This window comes from Hirundo rustica, chromosome 5, assembly GCF_015227805.2.
Source record: "Hirundo rustica isolate bHirRus1 chromosome 5, bHirRus1.pri.v3, whole genome shotgun sequence".
NCBI lineage: Eukaryota > Metazoa > Chordata > Aves > Passeriformes > Hirundinidae > Hirundo > Hirundo rustica.
In genome coordinates, this window is record NC_053454.1 from 38,985,266 (window position 1) to 39,005,121 (window position 19,856).

The window sequence follows — 19,856 nt, forward strand, 5'->3', positions numbered from 1 at the left end:
CCAGATCCAGCCACTCCAATGCCCTCAGCTCTCTGCCAGACTTTATGAAGGCATTTTTGATTTTTTTCAGAAGTGAAGAAAAGCAGAATTGCAAAACCCACCTGAAATCAGTGCAGCCAAAAAAAAATCAGCTCCCCAACCTTGCTCTGAGTACACAAGCCTTCATGGGTTAATTGTTACACATTGGTTCATAACATACACTTGTGTCAGAAAACATTTATGTTAGCAGCTGCACCAGCAAGGTTAGTGCCAAAATATCCTTCGGTGCTTGGAGGTTTGGCTGTTCACTTGTTTGTTTTGTTCTAGTTCGTTTGTGGCTTTTTTAAAACATCCTCCTGTTCTAAACAGGGAAGTGATTAATTCCTCTCTTTCTGTTCAATTTTGCTTCAGCCCTACTGGTTTGTTGTTGTTGTTGTGTGGGGGGTTTTTTTTGTTGTTGTTGTTGGTTTTGTTTTTGTTTTGGTGTTTTTTTTTAAATTTCAGATGGAAAGAAAACTTCTAGATTGAGTATAACAGAAGGAAAACACAACTGCACAAGCACAGCCCCCAAAATACAGAACCAGACCTGTTTGTATCTTAGAATTATAGAATGGCTTGGGTTCGAAGGCACCTCAAACATCATCTAGTTCCAACCCCCTGCCATGACAGGGCCACTACACCAGGTTGCTCAAAGCAACACCCAGCTTGGTCTTGAACACTTCCAGGGATGTTCCAGTGCCTCAACACCTTCACATGGAAGAGTTTCTTCCTGATATATAATCTATACCTGCCTTCTGTCTGTTTGAAGCCATTCTCCCTTGTCCTATCACTCCATGCCTCGTCCAAAGCCCCTCTTCAGCTGTCTTGTATGTACTGGATTCTGCATAAATCTCACATATAATGCTTGAAAGAACAAAACCAATGAAGGTTGGTTCAACAAAACCACCACAACATAAACTACCTTGAAATTACCTATAGCTGAACTGACTTGCCCTATAGGTCCCTGACATTGCTGGAGGGGGCAGCAGTTATCTTGTAGCAGGTATGAATGGATGGGAATGGCAAGAAGGGAAAATAATTTGACACAGAAGCAGTCACCGAAAAATCTGAGGCCACAGGGCTCTGCTTTCAAGGAAAATGTATCTTCCCTGCTAGAACAATGTGCAAACACTTCTTGGATCATCTTCCTTTATCAAAATTACTGAGGGAATTAACAGAGTGGTGAAAAGGGTGAGAGCTTCTATAGGTTAACACACAGCATCAGGTACTCAACCAAACTCAGTCACTGTAAAAAAGGAGACTTCTCTAACCATGACACTTAATTTGATTTACTGCTCTGTGCAGAAAGAGGCACTGGGTGGTAAATCCCAGAGCCAGCACCCTAAGGCACAGTCTTGGGCTATTAAATCTTAAGTAAGTCACCACTTGGCTTAAGCTGTTATTAGCTTGTCCTTTCTCTACTTCAGATTAAAGTTATTGTGTCCCAAGAAATCATAGCCCATGCTCGGTGAGTGGCAGTCTTATTGTCGGGGGAGGTGCCTGAGCTGAGGTGTGGTTTTTACTATTAAAAGGAGCAAAAGTTCATCAGTAGGGCAAGTTCTCACTACAGAACCAGTCAAAACTGGGGATTTTTTTAGTTCATCATTACATACCCTGGATAAGAGCAGTGTTATCTCTCTGTGTTTTCCCCCTTCGAGAACTTAGGCCATCAATTTTCTTCCACGTTCCTGATTATTGTTTCCATTGCTTAACCACTTTGTTCTTTACCTTGTTTGGAACTTCACTCCAGTTTTTCATCCAGACGATGAGAGGAAAGCTAATGTCTTTACAAACAATTTGATGGGTGAGAGTATTGGTGTTAACGAGTTTGAAATGGGTCTATACTGACTTTGGGCGGCAGGTTTGTTGCACAGACCAGGCAGCTTGTCTCCTGAAACAAACAAATGGGTCTGCACAAGCCTGAACTTCTGAACTTTGGGATAAAAGGGGGGAATATGTGGTAGGTGGTTTGGGAAGGCTGTAGCTTCCTATCACTTCAGCCTATGGGGAAAGGAAGAGGGCAACTTGCAGCTGGGAGTTTAGGATAAAAGGAGGCTGCACCCTCTGAAAACTCGAAAGAAAAATCCCACGGGTTTGTGCCCCAGTGGACTCTCCCTTTATTCGAAGAAAGTTGCAGGACTCCTCTGCCTCTATGGAGATAAACTTCTGGCGATTGTGGATTTTCCCGACAGTAGGAACCGGTATGAGGGCACCTGTGGGGAATCCCACTGGAGGTTGAAGGTCCACTTGCAATGGTCCAAGAAGCTTAGTCCCTCTTTAGACAATGTACGATTATGTCCGTTCGTATTTAAATTATGATAGTGATTGATTTGTGGCCCTGTCAAAAGCCAAATTTGAAAAAGCACAAGCAGTAATGAGCCAGAGCAGAAATGAACCGGAGCCACAGACCAAAACAAACTGGAGCTGCAAATAAGCTGGAGCCGAAACGAAGCCGGGGAAAATGAAACCAAATTGGAGTCTAAAACATGCTGGATGCACGAACAAACTCTATGAGCTGAACCTGAGACAATCTGGGGACAGAAACAAATCACCTGAAGCTGCAAATGCGGCGAAGCAGAAATGAGGTGAAGCTTTTCCCGAGCAGGAGACACAAACTGACCGGAGTCACAAAGGAACTGCAAGCCGCCAGGAGCTGCAAGCAAAGAACGGCAGCTGCTGCTCTGCGCCGCGTCTCTGTGCGGGCTGAGCCGGGTGGGCGCTGGCAGGGCCGTGCTGAGGGCAGGCAGCAGCAGCAGCATCGCCCTCGGTGCAGCCATCCCCGCGTCTTCCTGCGGGATCCACACCCGGCGCAGGTCGCTCGGGTACGAGCGGCTCCGAGCGGCGCCAGTTCGAGCTATTCTGCCGGGTCACAGCAGAGCCAGCGCGGGGCCGAAGGGTTCGTTCTGCCGGCAGTGGCTCTGGAAAAGAGCTGGGGGGAAGAAAGCAGGTGAGGCCGGGTGGCAGGAGGGGCCGCCGGGGCGGTGACCTGCAGCTGCTCCCGGGACGGGACTCCCGGGACGGGACCCCCGGGAAGGGCCCCTCACGCTCACGGCCCTGGGCGGTGGCGCCCCCTGGCGGCCGCGGCGGGCTGTGCGGAGCTGCCCCTGTCCCGCAGCGGGCGCCGCCTGGCGGCCCCGGCGCGACACCGCAGCCCCGGGAGCGGCAGCGGGAGCCCCCCGCCCGCACCCACGGAGGTGCAGCTCTGGGCTAGGCGCAGCAAGGCTGCAGGAGGATAAGGCTGGCCAGCCACTCCTGGGGGGCAGCGCAAGAGAGACAGCTCCGGGATGGACGCTGCTAGGAAAATGAATCCACGAGGTCAGAGGTTTATGTCCCAAAAGGAGACAGAGGAGTCATGTGACTTTACTAGAATAAAGGGAGAGGCCATGGGAATTTCCCATCGGGTCTCTCAGATTGTTGGGGGAGGCAGCCCCCTTTTTTATCCTAAGTCCCTGGCCACATCACCCTCTTCCTCTTCCCCACTGGCTGAAGTTCCCGAATCACTTAGTCTATGCTCCCCGCTAATACACGACCCCCTTTTGTAATATAAAAGAGGGGAAAAAAATAAAGCTATTAATAGTTATATTAAGTCTTTGTTATTTTTCTCTAGGTTCAGGAACTTATCATGGCCTTGGCTAAGCAACAGTCTGTGTTGATTAGTAACATTTTCTAAAATTAATAGTTTCTTCTGTTACTTCCCTATCTATAAGTTCCTAGCCCTATCTAGAGTTCACATGGTCTGTTTGTAAGGACACATTCATCTTATTCCTTTCAGACACCATGCCTGGGACGGACACCGTAGCTGGAATATGGACACCGTTGTTTGAATATGGACAGCATAGCTGCGATATCATGTCCCCAATCATGCCCCAAACGTCACAGAAAGACCCTTCCACCCTCACCTTCAACCTACAAATAACCAGCCACAGCCATAAAGAACTGGTGAAAAACCAGCTTTGCCACGGAAGACACTTGAAGCAGAAAATAAGTTTTTCATGGCTGGAAAGGTCTCATGGAAGAGTCTCATGTCTCCACCCAGACACGTCCCTCTCCATGGTCCCTCTTGGCCATGGGCCCCCCCCCATGTTACCTGTACCAGCCACACTCTCCTCCCCACTCAAGACAAGCACTTTTCCGTGCTGGTCCTGGCCGTGTCCCCCTGAGCCACCTCAAGCCACATTTACCCCCATGTCCTCTCCCAGCCGTGTCCACCCCATGCCCGGGGACACACACTCCCTCCTGCATTTACATCCCAAAACTGCTGTGCTGCCACTTTGAGCCACAGTCCCCGTGCTGCATTCCCAGTGTGCAGGTACCAGGATGGCCACATCAAGGTCCCCCTCCCGTCTTAATTCAAGTAATTTGTCCTGCTCTAAGCCAGCTGTGGTTTACGTTGGAGGACAGGAGGGGCTTCACCCCAACACTGGAGCCAGGGTTTGGGCACTGTGAGCTGGGGAGGGTGGGGAGTGTTTTTTTTACACTCTGTTAACTCCTTCGGGAGAGAGAGCAACCCCAGCTCCTGACCTGTGAATGCACCACAATGCGGGGGATGTGTGTGGGAAAAGGGAGAGCGGCTGGCAGGGGCGAGGGCTGAGACGATGGGATCTTCCCCGGGGGGCTGAGAGCTCACCCAGGACAAGCCCTGGCCCACTGAGAGCTGTCGCTGCGCGGGGGGTGGCAGCAGCGAGGCCGACCTGGACCCCGGCAGGCAGCACGGTGAGGGCTCAGAGCTCCGCCCCGCTCCGGGTGCCGGCAGCTCCCGGCGCCGGGGCAGCGTGGCCGCGCCCACGGGAACGCCCCGGGGAGGGGAAAGGGGGCAGGGGCAGGGGTGGCAGCGGAGGGTCGCCAGCGGAAACGGCGCCTTCGCCGAGGCCTTCCCCCACGGCCTTTCCCCGCCCACCGGCCTTTGCCCGCCAATCCGCTCTCGATGCCCGCAAGCCTTGGCCAATCGTGACCCGCTGCCTGCGCGCCCCCGTCCGCCCACCGCGAGGGCCGCTCCTTCCGAGCCGGCGGGGCCGCTTCCGGCGCGCCGGGGCCGCGGCCGGGGCCGAGCGGCGGCCATGGTGCGGGCGTTCGTGCTGCTGGCGCCGGGCGGGCCCGCCGGCCACGCCCCCTGCCGCGTGCTGTACGCGCGCACCTTCGGGAGCCCCCCCGGGACCGCCCCCGGGGGCTCCCGGCAGCGCCTCCGCCGCAAGGAGCAGCTGCTGGTCGTGGCCAGGTACGCCTGTGCCCTCCGTCTCCTGGACCCTCTGGTCTTGCGACACCTCATCCCTCTCCCTGGGATCCCCGCAGCCGTCATACGCCCTTTGTTTGATCGGAGGGTTCTTGGGCTTTGCCCGACCCCCGGGGCTGGGACGCCCTTTCACTGTGGGACACCTTCCGTTCCTGAGGGGAGCCTGTGGCAGCCCCCTTTTCGGGGGACAGGGCTCAGCGAGAACCCCAGTAGTCCCATTCATGGGACCGCCGCTTTCTGAGGATGCTGGGCTCGGCAGGACCCCTGAGACCCTGTTCCCCTAGAGGAAGAGGGTCACTGTACCTGGATGAGGTGGGGGTCCTTAACATGAGGGTCCCCCTTTTCTCTTCCAGGCAAGTGGCCTCCCAGTGTCAACTGCTTCAGTCATCCTCGGGGCGCCCGTCTTCCCCACAACTTCCCCAGCTACCCGATGAGACGATGTCGCTCCAAGATGCTCCAGGGGGTCTTTTCCAGTTGCCCTCTGGAGACCCATTCCCTGAGCGGGTTACAGTAGTCTGGTTGTCAGTGCTGGCCCTCGCCTTTGCCTTGGTTTGTGAACCCCAGGAGAATCTATCGTTAGCTGAGATCACCCTGCGGCGCCTGGCTCCCCGCCTGCTCCTCTCCCTGCGCCTCCTCGGCCCTGGTGCTGATGTCCTGCTCCGTCCTGATGCTGCTGATGGCCTCCTGGACCGTCTCCTGCCCCATGGACAGATGCTTTTCCTTAACGAACGTTTCCTCCAGGCAGTGGACCGAGAGCTGGGTATCAAAGCATCCCGCTAAGCTACAGATGACATTCCTGCCTAGCTGATATTTTTTGGGGATGAGAGACAAGGGAGGGATCCGAGATGGTCACCAAGCCCCACAGGATGGATGAGAAACACGGTTCAGGAATAAAGAGCAATGAGCCAGCTAAGAGCAGGGTTTTAATCCATTTATACCCCAACACCATCATGGAAGAGCTAATAGCCATCTTTATAAATCCACCTGGAGCTGGAACAGTGCCAAGTTCCTGCACTGCATTCCTGCACTGCATTCCTGCACCACTCCACGTGCACATGACAGCAAGTGGAGGCTGCACGTGGCCGTGATGCTAAAAGAGGGATCCTGGGTTGTGGTTACCCCAGCTGAGCACTGTGGGGCAGGCATGGGGTCCCCAGCAGGCTCTGGGAGGGGACCTTGGCAGGGTACATGGTGCAACCAGGGGTGTGCATCCGGCTGTGGGGCATTGGGGTCTCTGTATGGGTGATTGAATGAATAGACAGTGGGGCAGGATGCAGCTGTGTGCCTCGTGCAGCAGGGTGGTTGTCCCTAGATGGTACTGCTTGGGGCCAGGGGACCTGTGTGACACCCTGGGAGTTGGCAGGAGCTGGCACCCACCTACCCAGCTCTGCAGGATGCAGTGGGGGGCAGGGTCCTAGCCTAGCACTTTCTGGGTGCTGGGAAATCCAGTGAGACAGGAGTTGGCATGCACAGCTCTTCCACAGTGTGCCAGGAACAGGCTGGGCACTGCCAGGCCATGCAGAGGGGCTGTCACGGGGCCAGACCCCAAAGTGCTTTCCCTTGTAACTGCACCAGTAAAGCTGGAGTACCTGACGAGTGGTGCTGGACACTGGGCTTCAGCCATGATGGGTCTCTGGCTGTGCTGGGGGAATCTCACTGTGCGCTGGAGGTGTGGGAGTATTGTGGGAGTCTTCACCTTCCCATGTGATAGCAGCTGTCACATACTGCACCCACAACTGGCTTGAATGCAAGCAAAAGCCAAAGAGACGTTATCCTGGACTGTTTAGATGTTGTTAGCAATTAACTCTTGATGAGCATCAACTGGAATCCGAATGTAGGGCCATTATTGTGTATGCATTGATAGGATTACGGTTGCTGGATTTCAATATCACTGGGTTTATGGCCAAAATTTTCTTGCAAATCAGCCACCTGAATTGGATCAAATGGGATAGTTATTTGTATGTAATTTTCCTCTCCACCCCAAGGTCTAGTAGATGTAGAGGGAGTTGAAGGAGATAAAGAATCATCTTTTCCCAGTTCTCTGTCATGGGGATAGCCCTGCATGTTTCCATCCCATGTAAGTCTGCTAGACTTTTCTTGGAGCTTTGATATCTTGGTTGCCATATATGGCACCATTTTGGTAGCAGTTTGTGGACCCTGTCCATCATCTGTATTTCAATTTTAAGTAAAGGTCATAATGTTATTTCCTCTTCATCAGATGAGAATGTTACGTGTATTTTTTTGTAGGGGTAACAGACCCATTTACTATCTTCCAGCTCCCTCATTGGATACAGAAAGTCAGAGTTGTGAGATTGTATTTCTGCAAATGGTCCAGATGCTATATCCTGCACTAGTGCTTCCTTTCCCAGAGACCCCACTGACCTGGTCTGGGCCAGGCACCACTTGGCTTCTTCTTTTCCTTGATCTCCTCCTTGAGCAAGAGCAGCACCTGCTCCATCATGGTGGGTTTCTGTACTGCACAACCTGCTGGATTAGATTATCCAGGATGGAGCAGATCAGCTTATCCAGTCCATTCCTACAAGAAGCATCAAAGGAGCACCCAGGAAAGCAGAGAGGGAGGCACCCTCTGCTTGCAGCACCCTCAGCCAGGTCCTGGCCAGTCTGGTCCCCAGGACAAGCAGGGACACTGCAGGACAACATAGTGCTCATGAAGCAGGTGGGGAGAGGGAGGCAGAGCCCACTGCAAAACCATTCCAGGCCCCAGCTGCTGGCACTTTGGAACTCCTTCACATCCTCTGTGCTCTAGTTTAGCTGAGCTGGCTCTCATTAACCATTACAGCTTGGGTGTGGCGGGAGGGTGGCGGTGCCGTGGCTCCTGGGCACCAGAGCACATGGAATCCTGAGAGGCACAGTTGCAATGGGGGCCTTGGGTGCCAGAGTTGTCCCTGCCACAACCCCCTGGCACTCAGTAAAGGGGCTGTAGATGGGGGAGAGGTGCAGACAGGTGGGAGGAGAGGTGATGCTGGGCTCCATTCCCAACCCCTCTTGGTTTGGGCTTAGTGCATGGCCAGCATCCACATTAGGTCAGTATCTTACCAGGGATCAGGGCACGCTCCTGTGGCACTACCTCTGCCACGTGCGATCTGGCTGGACTTTGCCTGATGGGGCACTGCCCTGAGCACAGTCCTGCCACAGGATCCAGTACTGTCCCAGGCACAGTCCTGGCACAGGAGCCAGCTTGTGGAGGCTGCCAGTAGGGAAGACAGCCAGTGCTGTGTGGACCCACTGTCAGCCATGGAGCAGAAAGATGCAATCAGGCAGGAGCTGGGAAGCCTCCATGGCATCCCGCTCTTCAAGAGCTTCATCGAGGGCTGGCCACAGGTAAAGGCTTTCCAAGCCCGTCCAGACGACCTGCTCATCTCCACCTACCCCAAATCAGGTGAGTGGTCCTGGGGAAGGGTGCAGGGGGGAATGTGGTGACACCAGCCTTTGCAATGCTGCCCCTGTGCTGTAGGCACAACGTGGCTGAGCGAGATCATGGACATGATCTACCAGGATGGCAATGTGGAGAAGTGCCGACGGGATGCCATCTACAACCGCGTGCCTTTCCTGGAAATGAAGGTCTTCAAGGGTCCGAGTGGTGAGCTTCCCCAGCCCGGCTGCCTGGCTTGAGTGGAGAGGGAACAGAGCCAGCGTGGGGGTGAGGGTGTTGGGGCTCACACTTCTAAGTCCCCTGTGCCACAGGCGTTGAGCAGCTGGAGAGTACCCCATCTCCACGGCTGGTAAAGACCCATCTCCCGGTCCAGCTCCTCCCGACGTCTTTCTGGGAGAAGGACTGCAAGGTAACATGACAGGTGCCCCCTGTCTCTCCCCATCTGGGTTGGTGAGGAGGAGGCACCACTCTGTACCTCCCAAACATGTCCTTGGCTCTCTACAGATTATCTACATGGCCCGCAACCCCAAGGATGTTGTCACCTCCTACTACTACTTCCACCAGATGGCCAAGATACACCCTGATCCTGGCACGAAGGCCGAGTTCTTGGAGAACTTCATGGCTGGCAAAGGTGTGGGCTGAGCCACAGGATGCCCTGTGAAAGAAATGCTGGTGGGAAGGACATTCCCCGCTACCGACCTTTTCAGTTAATCCCTTGTCCATATCCCACAGTGGCCTACGGGTCCTGGTACGACCATGTGCGCGGATGGTGGGAGAAGAAGCAGGAGAAGAAGATACTCTACCTCTTCTATGAGGACATGAAGAAGGTGAGGGTGGGATGAAGGGGAAGGAGCCCTGGCTGCCCCCCAGCTTTTTTGGCAGTCACACATGTCAATCACCCTGCAGGACCCACGGCGGGAGATCCAGAAGATCTTGCAGTTCCTGGGCAAGGAGTTGGCGGAGGGAACAATGGAGAGGATCCTGCACCACACCTCCTTCCAGGAGATGAAGAAAAACCCTGCTGCCAACTATGAGACCATGCTCCCTGAATTCATGGATCACAGCCTCTCTGCCTTCCTCCGGAAAGGTGGGGTTTGGCTGGTGGTGGAGGATTTGGGAGGGACGTCCCTGGATTGTATTTCAGCCCCCATCTGTGGCTACAAATATTTCATGTGTGTGGGGATTTACTTGGTTATTTTCTTGCCCCCAGGGATCTCTGGAGACTGGAAGAACCACTTCACTGTGGCCCAGAACGAGCGCTTCGACCAGCACTACAAGGAGCACATGGCAGGCTCTGACCTCCACTTCCAGATGGAAGTGTGAGGGGCTCATGTCCCTTCCCATCCAGATGGAGATTCTTGCACTAATTCACTTTTCCCCCTGCAATAAACTGTGACAAATGGAGGTTGAGTCATTGCCTGCAGGGAAAATGAGGGTGGGGCCTGAACCTCCTGAATTCTAGGCAGTGTCTGGGAACACCTTCATTGTTATCAGGACAGAGGGTGGGCACACAGTGGAATTTTAGCTAGTGATGGTTAGGCATCACCAGGGCACTGTCCCAGAAACCACCACTGGTCCCAGTCAACCTAGGCTTCCCAAGCCTACCAAGGTGCTTGGAGGGAGCAAAGATGAGTGAATGGAAAATCCCCAGAGCACCAGCAAATCCAGTACTCCCTTGTGTGCACAGGAGCTGTCATGCCTCTGGGTTGTGGCAAGTTTCTTGACAGAATGGGTGGTGGTGAGGCTCTCCTTGGCCCAGCTGGAGCTTGGCATCCCATGGACTGTGGAACAAAGGTGAAGGGAAACTGCTCCCTGCTGGCATGCAGCCAGGCTCAGCAACATCACTGTCCTTGCTGGAAAGAGAAAACACCCTGCGACCTCCAACCTGCCTGCACCTTGCCCTTGCTCTGGGACGCCTGGAGCAAACCAGTCCCTGTCCCACTGGGGGCAAGGGTGTACTTTGGAGCTCCAAGTTCCCCATTTATGCCCCATTTCTGGCTGGTTCTTGAGATCGCAAGACTGCAGCTTCTTGGCAAGATAGCCTCATGGTGTTGCTCTATCCCCAAAGAGATGCAACCCAGTTCCAACTGCTAGAGAGGAGCAGTGCTATGAGGGGATCTGCCTCACTGAAAAAGATCCTTTTCATGCATTCATTTAAATGCCACTGAAGATGTCTTCCACTGGAAGATGTACTTCCCCAGCTCCTGGCTTTGCCTGCCCTGTTTGCACATGCAGCCAATTTTGCTGGCGTATGAATAGCAAAACCCCTGAACACTTGCCATGGCATGCCTCATCTCACCGGGAACTTGGCCCTGGAGACAAATCAGGGACGTTTTTCACAAGGCTGCCGACAGCTAAGCTGCTGGCCCTGCCACCGGCACCTTTGAACACTTTTCCCAGGAGCACTTGTACTTTGCAACCCCGCAAACTTTGGACCCGTATTTGAGTGGAGTAGGGGTACGACCAAAGCCTGAACCCCACATACCGCTCGCAAGCCCCACGTCGGTGTGAGGAGCTGGGGACGTCCACGCAGGTGACTCTTGGACTAGGAAAGGGTGATGCTCAATCTCCCGGAATGGGGGTTGGGATTTCCTCCCCGCGTTCGCCTCTGCGGGTGGAGGGGCAAGCTGTTGATTTCCACTCTCGCTGCCCGTGTGCGTCCCACGGGTGCTGAGCACGGACGGCTCATCCCAGGCATCTGGGGACCGTCCTCATCCCCGCTCGCCCCTTCCCTGCACTTTTCCCACCGCAGCACCGGCACCAGGTCCCGCTCCAGGCTTCTGTCCCGGGGCTGTCCCCCGCCTCCCTGCGCCTCCGTCTTCCATGCAGGGGAAGGGAATTGCCAAATCCCGCCCCGCAAGCGGCGGGCAAAGCTCTGCCTCCTCCCTGCCAGAGCACCCGGAAAAAGACGCAAGTAGCTGGGGGGCTTTGTCCGTGGGCGTTTAGGGGTGCCCTGGCCTCATAACCGGGGGGCGGCCGGGGTGGGTGCGGGGCTCCGTGTCCCCGCAAGCCCCCAGGAGGTGGAAGCAAGACACCGAGCCTCTCTCTAAAAATGCAGCTTGGGATTTTTGCAGCTGGCGTGTCCAGCGTTTCTGTCCTGGGTGGTGGGCGGAAAGGCTTCCTAGGGAGAGAGTCCTGTGAGTTCTGCTGCTCGCTCCTGTCTCTGTCAAACTCTCACTCATACCCCCTGAAAACAAGGCTTCCCGTGCTGCCGAACAACGGAGAGATGGGGAGGAAAAAGCAAAGAGAAAGCAGCCTGCAACTCCAGCCAGGAATGCCCCTGAGAGTTTTTATACCCAGGAGGAGCGCTGCCGACTTGGTATGGGCAGCTGCCCACTGCCTGCGTGACCCGAGCTGCCCAGAGCTGGCCATGCCCTTCCACTCTCCCTGCACTGCCGCTCGGGCCCCCAAATCCCCACGGAAAACAGGTGCCACCCCCTGTGAAGCCAAGCAGGGCATGGTTTCCTTCCTATGGCCAGGATGTCTGGGTTCGGCAGGGATTTTGGCCCCCAGGGAGGGAGGTGGCCCCGTGATGCTCCTCACTGCCAGCCAGCCATGTCACATGTCACATGTCCCTGTCCCCAGCAGGATGGCCGATTCAGACACATACCTGCGTCAGCCCTGGCGCACTGTGCACGGCATCCCCATGGTCTGTGCCTTCGCCCTCAACTGGGAACGGGTTGACAATTTCCAGAGCCGCCCTGAGGACATCGTGGTGGTCACCTTCCCCAAGTCTGGTGAGCATCCCCAGGCACCAGAGAGGGGCCACGCTCAGGAAGGGAGGTACCAGCCTGCAGATGCCTGGGCTGGGACCAGAGGCATGCTAAAAGGCAACACTGGTAGATGGTGACCGCCCTGTGCGTGAGATGGGGCTCCAGCGGGAATGGCATCAGCTGGACACCTGACATCTCCTCGCCAGGCACCACCTGGGTCAGTGAGATCGTGGACATGGTCCTGAAAGGCGGTGATCCGGAAAAATGCAAACAGGAGGACATTGTGAAGCGCGTGCCCATGATGGAGTGTGCCGCTCCTGGGAAGCTGCCAGCAGGTAGCAAGGTGGAAGAGGGTGGTGGATGGGGACAGGTTTGGTTTTGTGTGGGAGGGCACCACAATGGGATCACTTCTGGGGGAAATCCTTACAGGGACAGAGCAGCTGGAGGCCATGCCGTCCCCTCGCATCATCAAGACCCACATCCCAGCTCACATCTTGCCCAAATCCTTCTGGGAAAACCGCTGCAAGGTAACAGGCTGGAATGAACACACTGGGAAGGATCCAGCAGACATAAGGGGGTTGCCTTCCCCCCTTGGGACTTTGCAAGTCCCCATATGCCACCAAGCTTTCTGCAGATGATCTATGTGGGGCGCAACGCCAAGGACGTGGCTGTCTCCTACTACCACTTTGACTTGATGAACAAGTTCCACCCGCACCCCGGGACGTGGGCCCAGTACCTGGAGGAGTTCATGGCTGGCAGAGGTGGGACAGGGCACCCCTGGGTGCATGCAGGGGGCCCAGCGGGGACCTGTCATCCACTGGCTGCTCTCCCCATGCAGTGGCGTATGGTTCCTGGTACAACCATGTCAAGGGCTACTGGGAGCGCAGGAAGGATCACCCCATTCTCTACCTCTTCTATGAGGACTTGAAGGAGGTGATGGGGTGGGCTGGGCGGTGGTGTGGGGCTGGGGGTGGCAGGAGGGGTGAGTGTTGGCCTGTGTCGCACAGGACCTCCGCCGGGAGATTGCCAAGGTGGCCCAGTTCCTGGGGCAGACGCTGTCAGAGGCGGCGCTGGACACCATCACCCGACACACGTCCTTCGAGACCATGCGGGACAACCCTGCCACCAATTACAGCAAGGTACCCTCTGACCTCATGGACCACAGCGTGTCCCCATTCATGCGCAAAGGTGAGCGGCTCTGGGGGGCCTCTGGCGCACTGTCCCCCCGGCCCCTGCTGAGCCCCATCTTACGTGGCCACAGGCACCACCGGAGACTGGAAGAACTACTTCACTGTGGCCCAGAACGAGCGCTTTGACCAGGACTACGCACACAAGATGTCAGGCACCGACCTGTGCTTCCGCACTGAGATCTGAGGAGACACGGCTGGACACTCCCCCAAACCCACCCTGTGCTATGATGGCACTGCTGCCGTTCCTTCCTCTCCCCTGGGACAGCTGGAGAGAAATAAAATGTGCTCCTTGACCCTGCCATGGTGTACTCTCTGCCGTGAGCCTCTGCTGATCCCAACCCAGCTGTGTCCCTGGAGCTGCTGTCCTCTTGGGCTGGGGACAAGCTGGTGTCACCCCTCAGCCACTGTGGTGAGGGGGTTGACAGCAGCAGCTCATGGGATCGCAGAGCGTTTTGGAAAATCTGTGTATGGGGAACATGTTGCATGGGTGTGGGCAGTGAGAAGTCCCCTCCTCACCCTCACACATCAGGATGTGGCCCGGGACCTGTGGGGGAGAGCAGGACTGGTGGGGCTGGAGACGTCCACTGTGGCTCTGCCTGCAGGTCAGTGGCTGCCGGTTTCTCCCTGCACTCGCTCCTCCCTCCCTGCAGCTGCTGGTCTGGCAAACATTACTGCCCTCAGCGCCCTGCCTCTTTCCTTCTCCTTCCCGTAATAACCGCTGCGAGGCCCCGAGTCTCCTTGTCCTCTGCTGTCACCCTCCTGGTGTCACCGTCCCGGCGTCACTCTCCCGGCGCAGAGCAGCAGGTCTTAGGTGAGACGGGTGTCCTGGGGTGCCCTGTGGGTGTTCTGACCATGCTCAGTCACAGAGCTGCATGCTTGCAGGGTCCAGGGTGGTGGGTTTGGGGCATTTTGGGTTTGTGTGCAATCAGCACCCCTAAAACTTCCCCTGGCTTGTGGTGTCCTGCAATAACCCCAGAGACCCTGTTCCCTGCTCCCTAAGGGTGCCGAGGCAAGGGAAGAGGTGCTATTCTACTCTCATCCCCTCGCTCTGGGTGATGCTGGCACAGTGTGGGCACCCGTGCCCGTGCTGGGGCTCTGGGTGTGCTTCTGTCCCCGCAGCTGGGACCCCTGTTCCCAGCAGTGCGTGCAGGGGTGGCTGCAGTGACCTCTGGTCTGTTTTCTGGTGCTATCACTGCCGTTCCCCGGGCAGGCACAGTGCCAGGTGACCGCTCTGCCCTGGCTGGTGGCCGCCCTGAGAGGGTGGAGGGGAGGGGCCTCCCCTCATCAGCCAGCCCTGCCATGTGTCCCTGTCCCCAGCAGGATGGCCAGTCCGGACCCCTACCTGTGCCAGCCCTGGCTCACAGTGCACGGCATCCCCATGGTCAATGCCTTCGCCCACAACTGGGAACGGGTTGACACCTTCCAGAGCCGCCCTGAGGACATTGTGATGGTTGCCTACCCCAAATCTGGTGAGCATCCCCAGGGCCACCAAATGTGCTGATGCTGGCTGGGCAAGTGTGTTGTTCAGCTGAGACCCACTGCCTGGGGGTATGCAGCACATTTAGGGGCTGACAGGACAGAGCTGCGTAGGATTTCCCTTTTCCCCCATGGCGTCTGGTTGAGGTCTGAGGGACTGTTAGTGCTGAGACACCCGATGCTGCCCTGGCTGCTCCCCTTGATAGGTTTCTTTCCCCAGGCACCACCTGGGTCAGTGAGATTGTGGACATGATCCTGCAAGGCGGAGATCCTGAGAAGTGTAAGCGCGACATTATCAGCAGGAGAGTGCCCATGCTGGAGTTCTCTGCCCCCGGGAAGTTGGCAGCAGGTAGTGACGTGTAGGGGCACCCCACAGGTGCTGAGTCTCAAGGGTCTTTGCCAAGTGCCCACTGAGGAAGTGCTCTGGGATCCCCCAGGAACAGAACTGCTGGCCACCATGCCCTCACCCCGTGTGGTGAAGACTCACCTACCGGTACATATCCTGCCTAAATCCTTCTGGGAAAACCGCTGCAAGGTAACCTCCACCACTGGTCCCTGCCCTGGGGGGAATTGCAGCACCCCTGTTCCCCTGAGACAGGATCCCCCACTGCTCCCTTCAGCATCCGAAGTGGTAATGGGAATTCTAGGAGCTGAAGCGTCCTCCCTGTTGGGGATCCTGGAGCTGCCCCTCATACCTCCATGGCCCATCTGCAGATGATCTATGTGGGGCGCAACGCCAAGGACGTGGCTGTCTCCTACTACCACTTTGACTTGATGAACAAGCTGCTGCCGCACCCCGGGACGTGGGCCCAGTACCTGGAGGAGTTCATGGCTGGCAGAGGTGGGACAGGGCACCCCTGGGTGCATGCAGGGGGCCCAGCGGGGACCTGTCATCCACTGGCTGCTCTCCCCATGCAGTGGCGTATGGTTCCTGGTACAACCATGTCAAGGGCTACTGGGAGCGCAGGAAGGATCACCCCATTCTCTACCTCTTCTATGAGGACTTGAAGGAGGTGATGGGGTGGGCTGGGCGGTGGTGTGGGGGCTGGGGGTGGCAGGAGGGGTGAGTGTTGGCCTGTGTCGCACAGGACCTCCGCCGGGAGATTGCCAAGGTGGCCCAGTTCCTGGGGCAGACGCTGTCGGAGGCGGCGCTGGACACCATCACCCGACACACGTCCTTCGAGACCATGCGGGACAACCCTGCCACCAACTACAGCAAGGTACCCTCTGACCTCATGGACCACAGCGTGTCCCCATTCATGCGCAAAGGTGAGCGGCTCCGGGGGGCCTCTGGCGCACTGTCCCCCCGGCCCCTGCTGAGCCCCATCTTACGTGGCCACAGGCACCACTGGAGACTGGAAGAACTACTTCACTGTGGCCCAGAACGAGCGCTTTGACCAGGACTACGCACAGAAGATGTCAGGCACCGACCTGTGCTTCCGCACTGAGATCTGAGGAGACACTGCTGGACACTCCCCCAAACCCACCCTGTGCTGTGATGGCACTGCTGCCGTTCCTTCCTCTCCCCTGGGACAGCTGGAGAGAAATAAAATGTGCTCCTTGACCCTGCCATGGTGTACTCTCTGCCGTGAGCCTCTGCTGATCCCAACCCAGCTGTGTCCCTGGAGCTGCTGTCCTCTTGGGCTGGGGACAAGCTGGTGTCACCCCTCAGCCACTGTGGTGAGGGGGTTGACAGCAGCAGCTCATGGGATCGCAAAAGGTTTTTGCAAAACTGCATGTGGGGAAGGTTATGGGTTCCTCCCCACGTTTACACAACGGGATGTGGCCCGGGACCTGTGGGGGAGAGCAGGACTGGTGGGGCTGGAGATGTCCGCTGTAGCCCTGCCGGCAGGTCAGTGGCTGCCGGTTTCTCCCTGCACTCGCTCCTCCCTCCCTGCAGCCAGAGCATTGGCAAACATTCCTGCCCTCGCCTCCCTGTCTCTGCCTGTAAAAACTGCTGCCGTCACCCTCTCATTTTCACCCTCCTGGTGTCACCGTTCCAGCGTCACTCTCCCGGCGTAGAGCAGCAGGTCTTAGGTGAGACGGGTGTCCCTGGGTGCTCTGCCCATGCTCAGTCACAGAGCAGCATGTGTGGGGGTAAAGGGTGGTGGATTTGGGGGATTTTGGGGTGCAATCAGCACCCCTAACCTTTTCCTGATCTGGGGTCTTCTGCAATAACCCCAGGGACCCAGATTCCTGCTCCCCACAGGTGCTGAGGCAAGAGGAGAGGTGCTTGCTGTGAGTGATGCTGGCACAGTGTGGGCACCCGTGCCCGTGCTGGGGCTCTGGGTGTGCTCCGGTCCCTGCAGTTGGGACCCCTGTCCCCAGCAGTGGGCACAGCGATGGCTGCGGTGACCTCTGGTCTGTTTTCTGGTGCTATCACTGCCGCTCCCCCGCCAGGAATGGTGATAGGGCTGCCCTGGCCATTGTAGCCTGCCTGGTCTGTGCCTAGCTCCTTCCTGCCCCAGCAGCAAGCTCCCATTGGCAGGATGACTGGGAAAGTCATGGGGAAAGACTTCTGATGGCAGCATGAACAGTAAACATGAATGAAAAGTTGGAATGGAGAAAGCAACTCCTGTTTTTTGGGCTGGTGAGCCATTAGATGAGTCCCATCATGTCCATACCCATGGGATTTGAAGATTTGCCTGTTACCATAGCACACAGCCTTCCCAGGGATGTTGGACAGATATTGGCAAGACAGGAGAGTGGCACATTTGCAGGGAGCTTGGGCAAGTCTTCTGCTGCTCCTCACTGTAGAGCTGACAAGGATAAGGTGCAGCACCTATTCTTCCACCAACAATGCGGATTTCTAGCAGGGACACCAAGCTTGGCCTGAATCTTCTCTCATTTCTTTAATGTTTTGGCTTTGCAGAGTGAAAATAGCTCCTGTGCTAGCCACCCTGATGGCTGCTGTTTACATGCCAAGGTGCCTCTGCAGCATTTCAGCAGCAGTGAAGAGAGTTTGTAGAATCTTAAAGTGAATCAAAAAATCCAAGTGCAATGCTATAAACCTAGCACTTGTTTTTTTTCATCCTGTGGTAACAGTGCAGAGGTATAAAGACACAATTTATTCAAGAAAGATGGTTAAGGTGGGGCTATTTCATCTCATTAACTTCTGCTGGAGTTTCCCTATACTCTGGGGATTACAAGCCTTTTACTGAGTACACACACATGTGACTTTGCAGACTTGCCCAATCCTGTCACTTCTGCACGTAGGGATGAATGAGCCAACTTAGAAATTTTCCCAACTTAGTATCCTTCCTTCCCCTTGCCAACACCCCCACTCCCCAAAAGAACAACAACAAAAAGATAGGCAAGACTTTTAACTCTGCTTTCAGACCAGAAGCTACTTCATTGCATTAAGTGAAAGGGAAAGCACAGAATCATTTGGCACTTCTTCAAGGCAAAAGCTTCCCTTTTCCACCCTGGCCCTGAATTTCTGAGATTTCCTAGAAATCAAAGTGCCATGCACACTGCAACCCCCAGCCAGCCAGCACAATGGTGAAGAGACCCGTGTGTGAAAAACATCAGTTTGCATTGCCTAACTTTTGCATGAGGGCCTTAGCCTTGAAAAGCCTGTTGTTTTTTAACAAGGCTGGAGGTTGCATCACTTTCTGCAGCACTTCTGTTAGTAATGTTAGATGTGTGAAATACAGGCTCTTAACACCATCTACTTTCTTCTGCCCCAATTCTCTCTCATTTGCTGGATTTTGTTCTTTTAATCCCCTCAAAATGCTTATCTTCTCTGATCTGAGTAATCTGAGTATCATCTTTAGAGCTGGCTATTGAAACAAGACAAATTTAACTCTTTGGTTCCCCTAGAAATTGCTCTCATTTGCTATGGAGAAATTTGATACTAAGGGGTTGGAAACAAAAAAACAAGTTTCCATCTAAATTTTTATCCAGGGAAGTGGTCACAGCACCAAACCTGAGGGAGTTCAGGAAGCTTTAGGACAATGCTCTCAGGCACATGGTGGACTCTTGGGGCTGTTCTGCTCAGGGTCAGGAGTTGAATTTCAATGATCTTTGTGGGTCCCTTCCAGCTCATGATATTCTATGATTCTATGATCCGCTCTAGCCCATATGAACATAGCCTTTCAATAGTTGCTGGAAGAACTTTAAGTTTTTTATAGGACTTTACAAAATAAGCTAAATTAGCCTGAAAAAAAAATCTTTCTCTGGGTACAAAGATCTGTGGAGAGACTGTAGTGAAATTCCTGTCTGTAAGGCCAAATTATGATTGAAACATGCTGCCATAATAGTCCTGGATTCTAAGGGTTTAGAAAAAGCCCTGTTGATTATTATGGACAATACTTAAAAATCATTGAGATGCACCTTTAGATTCCTATATTTTCAGGTTATTAAGCACTTAGATCTCCGGAATAAAGGGCCACAGAGACAACACAAGTAACACGCTGACTTCTGGAAAATTGCACCGACAGTACCAACTTTTGAAAACCTTTCCAAACAAACCACAAGATTCAATCTTTATTCCTGTCAACAGTTTATAAATATATCTGCTACATAACAAACAATTTTGTTTTGCCACCTGGGATCCTAAAGGGAGTAAAAAAGTCTTTTAGCAGTCAGACACCGTATTTCTTATTTCTAGGATATAAAGTCCTGCTAAGAACCTGGGTCTGTAATAACATTATAGTATATCCTGGCAAGGGAAAGACCATCTCAGCCATTAAATTCCCAGAGCTTAACAAAGCAATGAATAAACACAGAATACATGCCTCATCACCATCATTCTGTATTTTATTACTTCCTCCTATTGAAAAGTCCAGTTCAGAGGGTAACTTACTTAAGCTCCTTCTGCCTGATAACCAGTC

At 54.8% G+C, this 19,856-nt stretch overlaps 4 protein-coding genes across 4 annotated transcripts; all 4 read left to right on the forward strand.

Moving 5' to 3' along the window:
- The first annotated feature begins 5,075 nt into the window (after window positions 1-5,075).
- On the forward strand, window positions 5,076-7,465 carry AP5S1 (adaptor related protein complex 5 subunit sigma 1). Its single transcript, XM_040064825.1, has 2 exons — window positions 5,076-5,233; window positions 5,602-7,465. Exons 1-2 carry the CDS (start codon window positions 5,076-5,078, stop codon window positions 6,026-6,028), a joined length of 585 nt encoding a protein of 194 aa, XP_039920759.1. The 3' UTR covers window positions 6,029-7,465.
- Window positions 7,466-7,849: 384 nt separating this feature from the next.
- On the forward strand, window positions 7,850-10,100 carry LOC120752977 (sulfotransferase 1 family member D1-like). Its single transcript, XM_040064824.1, has 7 exons — window positions 7,850-8,648; window positions 8,724-8,849; window positions 8,954-9,051; window positions 9,147-9,273; window positions 9,375-9,469; window positions 9,549-9,729; window positions 9,853-10,100. Exons 1-7 carry the CDS (start codon window positions 8,504-8,506, stop codon window positions 9,963-9,965), a joined length of 885 nt encoding a protein of 294 aa, XP_039920758.1. The 5' UTR covers window positions 7,850-8,503; the 3' UTR covers window positions 9,966-10,100.
- A 1,404-nt stretch (window positions 10,101-11,504) lies between these two features.
- On the forward strand, window positions 11,505-13,812 carry LOC120752975 (sulfotransferase 1B1-like). Its single transcript, XM_040064823.2, has 8 exons — window positions 11,505-11,552; window positions 12,231-12,379; window positions 12,562-12,690; window positions 12,785-12,882; window positions 12,990-13,116; window positions 13,194-13,288; window positions 13,363-13,543; window positions 13,617-13,812. The coding sequence occupies exons 2-8, from the start codon at window positions 12,232-12,234 to the stop codon at window positions 13,727-13,729; spliced, it is 891 nt and encodes a 296-aa protein (XP_039920757.1). The 5' UTR covers window positions 11,505-11,552; window position 12,231; the 3' UTR covers window positions 13,730-13,812.
- A 464-nt stretch (window positions 13,813-14,276) lies between these two features.
- Window positions 14,277-16,559, forward strand: LOC120752868 (sulfotransferase 1B1-like). The gene is made up of 8 exons (XM_040064592.2): window positions 14,277-14,356; window positions 14,866-15,014; window positions 15,242-15,370; window positions 15,459-15,556; window positions 15,736-15,862; window positions 15,940-16,034; window positions 16,110-16,290; window positions 16,364-16,559. Exons 2-8 carry the CDS (start codon window positions 14,867-14,869, stop codon window positions 16,474-16,476), a joined length of 891 nt encoding a protein of 296 aa, XP_039920526.1. The 5' UTR covers window positions 14,277-14,356; window position 14,866; the 3' UTR covers window positions 16,477-16,559.
- Window positions 16,560-19,856: the final 3,297 nt, after the last annotated feature.

Excerpts from the sequence above, each read along its gene's own strand:
- AP5S1 (XM_040064825.1), top strand. The coding sequence starts at position 5,076 with ATGGTGCGGGCGTTCGTGCTGCTGGCGCCGGGCGGGCCCGCCGGCCAC. Across the intron at positions 5,234-5,601 it reads CAGCTGCTGGTCGTGGCCAG|GCAAGTGGCCTCCCAGTGTC; the intron begins GTACGCCTGTGC and ends TTTCTCTTCCAG.
- LOC120752977 (XM_040064824.1), top strand. The coding sequence starts at position 8,504 with ATGGAGCAGAAAGATGCAATCAGGCAGGAGCTGGGAAGCCTCCATGGC. Across the intron at positions 9,470-9,548 it reads TCTATGAGGACATGAAGAAG|GACCCACGGCGGGAGATCCA; the intron begins GTGAGGGTGGGA and ends ATCACCCTGCAG. Across the intron at positions 9,730-9,852 it reads CTCTGCCTTCCTCCGGAAAG|GGATCTCTGGAGACTGGAAG; the intron begins GTGGGGTTTGGC and ends TCTTGCCCCCAG.
- LOC120752975 (XM_040064823.2), top strand. The coding sequence starts at position 12,232 with ATGGCCGATTCAGACACATACCTGCGTCAGCCCTGGCGCACTGTGCAC. Across the intron at positions 12,691-12,784 it reads TCCTGGGAAGCTGCCAGCAG|GGACAGAGCAGCTGGAGGCC; the intron begins GTAGCAAGGTGG and ends AAATCCTTACAG. Across the intron at positions 13,544-13,616 it reads GTCCCCATTCATGCGCAAAG|GCACCACCGGAGACTGGAAG; the intron begins GTGAGCGGCTCT and ends ACGTGGCCACAG.
- LOC120752868 (XM_040064592.2), top strand. The coding sequence starts at position 14,867 with ATGGCCAGTCCGGACCCCTACCTGTGCCAGCCCTGGCTCACAGTGCAC. Across the intron at positions 15,557-15,735 it reads TCTGGGAAAACCGCTGCAAG|ATGATCTATGTGGGGCGCAA; the intron begins GTAACCTCCACC and ends GCCCATCTGCAG. Across the intron at positions 16,035-16,109 it reads TCTATGAGGACTTGAAGGAG|GACCTCCGCCGGGAGATTGC; the intron begins GTGATGGGGTGG and ends TGTGTCGCACAG.